Raw genomic sequence first — 7,081 nt, 5'->3', positions numbered from 1 at the left:
CAGGCTGATCGCTTCCATGCCACACCTCACTGATGCTGGAGTTTGTGCTAAAGGAGCCCCGACCAAGTATTGAGGGCATACATGAACATACTTTAAAGAATTCTGATTTTCTCAATATTTGGATTTTTTTGCACCCTCAGATTCCAGATTTTCAAATAGTTGCATCTCAGCCAAATATTGATAACAAACCACACATCAGGTACATCACATACAAAATTGTTACATACAAAATTGTCTATATTATATATTGTGTTTTTGCTTTTTTGTACATTATCTATTTTGTCTATTTTTATATTATTCTTTTTATTATCTGTGTCCTGTCTTGTCACTGTCATTCTGTTGCACTGTGGAGCTTCTGTCACTAAAACAAATTCCTTGTATGTGTAAACATACCTGGCAATAAAGCTTATTCTGATTTTGATTCTGATTCTGATCAATGGAACGTTTATTTATTTAGCTTCCAGATGATGTATAAATCTCAATTTTGAAAAATTGACCTTATGACCTGGTTTTGTGGTCCAGGTCACATACATATACAGTATATGTATAATTATTTATATTATATATATATATATATAAATAATTAAAATAATACATATTTAAAATATGTAAATATATATATGAAATCATTTTTCAGAAGTTTAAACTAATATGGTTTAAAATGGTTAAAATCTTGATGCAGCTGACCTGGATCTCCTCGATGCTGTGCACGATGAACATGTCCTGCAGATCCTCCATGGCTCCATCCATCCAGTTGTTGAAGGGCGCCGCCCTCTTGGCGAACTCCAGGTACAGCTGATCAATCGTCTCCCAGAGTTTTTCTACACGCTGCGGGATGAAAGAAAATAATCAGCTTGAGTCATATGCAAGAATCAGCTACAAATGATTTCCTTTTTTACATATATGACTGGTATTCCAGTTGCATGTTTATTATGGGCAGCTAATATTTGGCTTCACACTGTAGCAGGAGTTTGTTTGGAGTGTGTAAAGTGTTTGTGCACCTCTAGAGCGTCTCTTCTCTTCTGGGTCAGGGTTCCCAGGTTGTCCCACTGGTCACAGATGCCCTGGCAGCGGGTGTTCACTGAAGCAGCATCATGATAGTCTAACTCACTAGACAGAGAGACAAACACATCTGAGCACGTCTCAAAGCCGTAAGGAGTTCCTGCATAAATCCTGGTGTTTTAAATGTTGAACCTCATGGAAATGTCCAGGTTTACACTCCAAAATCAAAGAAGTATAACATAAACTCTCAGAAAAAAGGAACAAAAGTTGTCACCCTTTCAAAAGGTACACCTTGTACCTTATTTAACCCTAAATGTTGCATATTAGTATCTAAAGTGTACATATTAGTTCCTACATGTACATATTTGTACCTTTTGAAAAGGCACCAGCTTTTGAACCTTTTTTTCTAAGAACACATGTAGTAAGTATACTAATATGAACGTACTAGTAGCAAACTTATACCGTAAGTGCACTATTTCTATACTTCTTCAGACTAAATTGGCCTACTTTTTAGTTTTTAAAAATATACTTTTAAGTGTTCCAGTAGTGAACTTTAACATTTAATTTTTTCTTTAGTGTTGAAACTACTCCGTGAACTACAAGGGAACTTAAAATTTTACTGTTAGTTTACTGGTTATAAACATCTAGCCCTACTAGTTAATAGTTGTTTTATTATACTGGTACGTAAACACAAGCCAAGTATACTTAGAATACTTAATTATATATATATTTTAAATTCTTATATATATCTACCATATATAAGCATACATAAACATTGCTACCACAATGCAACATTTTACTTTTGAGTTTCTTTTTTGGGTAATGACAGTTACTCTCAATGCTGATTTCTACTGCTCTATTTCAAATCACACAACATACATTTTGATTTTGCAGTGAAATATTATTCCCCGGACATGTTTTTGGTAGGTTTTGTGAGGTGCACCCATGAAACTTACTTCAGCTCTTGAGCGATGGCTGCGATCTGCTCCACTCGGTCCTGATGGGCAGCCAGGTCACTCTCAAACGCCTCGTGCTTCCTCATCAGAGCCCTGATCTCCATTAGAGAGGCCGTCTCATAGTCCTTCTGAGACAGCAGCTGCTCCTTTCCTGCAAACAGAGACGTCAAATCAGAAACCTAACAATGGCTGCGCATTTCAAAACATGTGCTTGTGTGCATTCTGCCATAAAGGTGTGGTGTTGTCAGTTAGCGAAACATAGGAAGCTCAGCTCACATAGAAGTCGATTTCAAACCAAGCAGCTTTCTGTTGGTCAATGTGGCAAAATTTTGTAAATTTTCAGTAAACGCATCATCTCATTAGTCCACTTTTTTCAGCCTCATTGTGTTTATACTCACGCTCTTGCACTCTATTCTGACTCACATTTTCCAAGTTATAGATTTTAAGTAAAGAGCTGATGGATGCTTAGTGTTGATGTTGACAGCCTAACTTTGGATTTCCACAAAAATTTGCAGAACAACAGTAATCGTCACCACATATTAAGGCAGATTAGTGGCCATATGAAAACAACTGTTTTCACAACATATAAATCACACATTATTTTAATGTACAATGGTAGATGTTTCAACAGCAACTGATTATTTTTGTAAAGCTTTTGAATGTGTGAAATTAACATTTATTTTTGGCAATGGGAATCCTAAAAAATAGCTTTCTCTAGGTTTTGTTGACATCCTCGGTATGGGTTATGTTTAAAGCAGTGGGGAAATAGTAATAGTAAAATTAGTCTACTCACTAATCCACTTTTACAGCCTAGTTGTGTTTATACACATGCTATTCTAACTCAAACTTAACTTTTTAAAATTTTAAGTAAAGAGTTGCTGGAAACTTTGTGGTGGTGAGAAAAAGAGTTGCGTGACCTTGGTGTGGTTTGTTTATAGTCTATTGCTTTTTACTTCTGGCAATTGTATTTAGGCTTCAAAATTCATAAACATTGTGTTCATTTGTGTTCATTTGACCACATATTAAGGCAGATTATGGCCACATGAAAATAGCAGTGTATGCAACATAAAATCACATTTTATTGTTCAATGTTTTTTTTTGTTTTTTTTTTGTAAAGCTCTTAAAAGTGTAAAATGATCATGTATTTTTGGGAATGGGAATGCTAATGCATTATGTTTAAGCTCTTGTGTAAACTAAGTATGGTGACCTGCGGTCCAGGACTCATGCAGGGAGCATTTCTGCTTGAACTTCTCCGCCAGATGATCGAGTCTCTCCAGACGACGGATCTCGGTGAGCAGCCATTCCTCATAACCCTTCTCTACCTGCTCGAGACCTTTCCATGCGTTAGCAATATCCTGCAGACAAACAAACAGACAGTTTCTGTATCAGCTTCAATGCAACCAATTCGCAATCAATTGATCTGATTGGCTGAATTTCTAAGGAGTGCAGTTGGCTGTTCATAACGTCAAGTTACAAGTTGTGCAATTTGAGAACTATGCTTAGGACCAAAGTGCAGAAGATGCTTCAAAAGGGTCAAAAATCAACCGGAGGGGGAAACCCAACTTTTCAGATGTTTTGCACGACTTACCGACACCATCTTGCCCTCGGAGGGCATGAAGGCCGGGCGGTTGCTCAGGCGGAGTTTGGTCTGCAGGGTGTTGAAGTTGATCTCCAGCTGGCACTTCTCCTGAACGCGTGGAGGCTTGTGGACGCGCCTGTAGTCGCGGAAATCCTCCAGTTTCTGCTGCATGGCGCGCATGGTCTGCTCCGCCACGCGGTTCTCCAGCCATGGGATGGTGCGACGGATCCACTCCAACAACTACAGAGAGATGGAGGAGTTAGAGACAGAGAGATGGACTGAAGGGGCATGATGCAGGTCTTAGAGGGAACAAAATCAGGGCCTAGTGAGAAGACACCTAGACGGCCCCAATTATGCTGCCTTATACTGTGATTATGCAGTATTGTCTGCATCATTAGCACAAAAACACTGACAAGTCTCAGGTGTCCCCAGAATGTGTCTGTGAAGTTTCAGCTCAAAATACCCCACAGATCATTTATTATATCATTTTGAAAATGCCTATTTTGAGTGGAAGCAGAAACACGCCATTTTTCGTATCTGTCTCTTTAAATGCAAATAAGCTGCTGCTCCCCGCCCCCTTTTCCAGAATAGAGCTGCGCCATTACAGCTTGGACCTGCTAAAAACATCTGTTTTGGTTCTGATTATCATGTTTATCGTGCTGAAATCATGCGTTTTAAACCATATTCGTTTAAACTTCTGATATACAGTTTTCTGAGTGCACACGGACAGAAAGCGGCTGTCACAGCATGTGAGTACTAAACTAAGTTCTCATTCACACACAAGTTTACGTTAAAAACAGTCGGTTATGTCTGTGAAGGTAAACAGCTGGGAAATAAAAGTTTAATAAAATATATTTTTGAAAGATTTTTAATATATTTAGTTTCAAACTTCATATACCAAAAAAATACTTCAAAATGTATTTCAGTGGCAATACATTTCCAATCTTATAGCCCACACTTAGTATATAGCACAAACATAGTATGTTTTTAACGTTTGAGTCCTAAAACCCAGAAATGTAACATTTTATTCGTCCACATATATATATATATTCACATATTCGTATACATTTCCATCGTCCTGAAGTCAATGGTTTTTTTGAATGTTTTTTGGACACATTAAACATTATCAAGCCAAACAGCTAAACTCGTCTACTCACAGTATTCCTTATATTTATGACTGCGCTCTTGCAAATTAATGTTTAGCTTTTTACCTCTGCCAGTTGTATTTATGCTTCAAAATTCAAGTTGTGTTAATTTGTAAAGAGTATCACGATGAACAAAGCATCTAACAATCATAAACTTCTGTTGGTCACAGAGCTTATTTTCAGCAGTAATCCCACTGGCTTTTGCTGTTGACGTCTGAAAAACTCTCACCTCACTGGCCAGTTTCTCATACTCCTCCATCAGCCGTTCGTTCTCCTGGTTCACAGCCAGAACCTTACAGATCCTGTTAGCCGCGGTCTCGGCCTGGAGATACGGAGAAAACAAGCAGCTCATTTAGTGCCATAAATTCAGTTTAGAGTTAATGCGCCTGTATCCAAGTCTTCTCACTTCATTTACGCATTAATTTACTCTGCGTTACACTGGAGAGCGTCTGGAAGCTCAGTGCATTACTCAAATCAATTTCCTTCAATCATTTACACAAACTGATCCCAGTTTATACATCTTATGCCGTAATAATGAAAAAAACATTAGTTTGGGAAATTGAATCCAAATCTGATTGGATTTGTGGTGACTTTTACCTGCTCGGCACCAGCGAAAGCATGGTAAAAGCAGGACACGTAGGTCATGATGGCTTTCTCATCAGGTTTAGGGGTGTTGACGATGTCTGAGGACAAAAAGAAACCGAGTTGAGTTCAACCAAAGGCCCTTTCCAGCAGGTCTGTGGTCATCGTGACCAATTGTCTATGAAAATTCAACAATCTGTTTGTCAAGATGAGATATTTCAATAACACAACACTGCATCACAAATTTTAATCTTAAGTCATATACAGTACAGAATGTGACAAAGCAGTTTCACACAGTAAGAAACAGGAAAATAACAGTGTTAATGTTGTAAAATCATTTATCATCCATGAAACAAGTTCAGTTTCAGCTCTACAGAAGATATTAGTATCAATATTCAGCTCAGTGTTGATTCAGTTAATCAATTATGAAACACATTTAATAAATTAAAGCTGCTCTAAAGAAGACAACAGGGTCATTATTCAACTCAGTTTAGTTCAATGTTGATTCAATTCAGTTCAATAACAGTGTTATTGTCGTAGAATTCATCAATTATTAAACAAATTCAATTTCAGCTCTAAAACAGCTTCACAGAAGCCAATAGTATTGATATTAAGCTCAATATAGTTCAATGTTGATTCAATTAATTAAAATAACAGTGTCAGTGTTGCAAAGTTAATCAATTATGACTCAAATTCACACCATAATGTTGTCATTGTTCAGCTCTGTATAGTTTAGTGTTGATTCAATTCAGTTCAATTAACAGTGCTAGTGTTGTAAAATTCATCATTTGTGAAACAAATTAAATTTCAGCTCCAAAGCAGCTTTACATAAGACGACAGAATTAAAATTCAGCTCAATACAGTTCAGTGTTGATTCAATTCAGTTCAATAACAATGTTACAAAGTTGATCAATTATCAAACAAATTCAATTTAGACTCTAAAGCAGCTCAACAGAACACACGCATATCGTTATTCAACTCAATTCGGTTCAGTGTTAATTTAGTTCAGTTGAATAACAGTACTGATGTTTGAAGTTAGTTTCATCATTATCCACCTCAGTTCAGTTCATATTTTGCTCTCATCCAATATTATCAGTGCAGTTGAAATGATAATATTACTGAATATTAATTGTAGTGCTGTCAAATGATTAATCGCGATTAATCGCATCCAAAATAAAAGTTTTTGTTTGCATAATATATGTGTGTGTGCTGTGTATATTTATTATGTATATACAAATACACACACATGCATGTATATATTTCAGAAAAATATGTTATGTTTATATATTAAATATATTTATTTATAATATAAATTATATGAATATAAATAAATACAGACGTAAATACATGTAAATATTTTCAAAATATATACTGTATGTATGTGTATTTATATATACATAATAAAAATACACAGAACACACACACATATATTATGCAAACAAAAACGTTTATTTTGGATGCGATTAATCGTGATTAATCGTTTGACAGCACTAATTAATTGTCGTTTAAAGACCAACTAAGCAGGCCAAAGGCAAGCTCAAGTTTTACGTCCAAATTAGATGAAAACTCTGGTCCAGCTATGTGCATTAAACTCAAAAAGATGACTGGCTCTTTTAAATGAAAGGTGATGTTAATCTCATATTGTGTGTTACAGGATCTCCTCCTGATGAACTGGATTGATTTGACTCACCTTCAGCGTCCAGCATCTTCGGGATGTCCAGGTACTTCTCTGCCACCTCAAACGCAGTGTTCAGGTTTCCAATAGGGTCATCCTTCAGAGGACCGACAATTAAAAAAAAAAAAAAAAAAAAAAGGAA

The 7,081-nt window shown here is 36.4% G+C and overlaps 1 protein-coding gene across 1 annotated transcript in view; it reads right to left on the bottom strand.

Moving 5' to 3' along the window:
• LOC107696733 (alpha-actinin-3-like) overlaps positions 1–7,081 on the bottom strand; it is a 46,571-nt gene that overhangs the window by 14,694 nt on the left and 24,796 nt on the right. The window contains exons 7-14 of the mRNA XM_016497213.1: positions 6,955–7,036; positions 5,280–5,365; positions 4,912–5,004; positions 3,547–3,777; positions 3,166–3,313; positions 1,959–2,109; positions 1,002–1,110; positions 688–828 (exon numbers count right to left, since the gene is read on the bottom strand). Coding sequence (XP_016352699.1) covers positions 688–828; positions 1,002–1,110; positions 1,959–2,109; positions 3,166–3,313; positions 3,547–3,777; positions 4,912–5,004; positions 5,280–5,365; positions 6,955–7,036 — 1,041 coding nt within the window. The remainder of the gene's footprint in view (positions 1–687; positions 829–1,001; positions 1,111–1,958; positions 2,110–3,165; positions 3,314–3,546; positions 3,778–4,911; positions 5,005–5,279; positions 5,366–6,954; positions 7,037–7,081) is intronic.

The sequence above is a fragment of the Sinocyclocheilus anshuiensis genome, unplaced genomic scaffold, assembly GCF_001515605.1.
Source record: "Sinocyclocheilus anshuiensis isolate Anshui unplaced genomic scaffold, SAMN03320099.WGS_v1.1 scaffold1091, whole genome shotgun sequence".
NCBI lineage: Eukaryota > Metazoa > Chordata > Actinopteri > Cypriniformes > Cyprinidae > Sinocyclocheilus > Sinocyclocheilus anshuiensis.
Note: the sequence above shows the minus strand (reverse complement) of the source record. Positions and strands in the feature narration are given on the sequence as shown.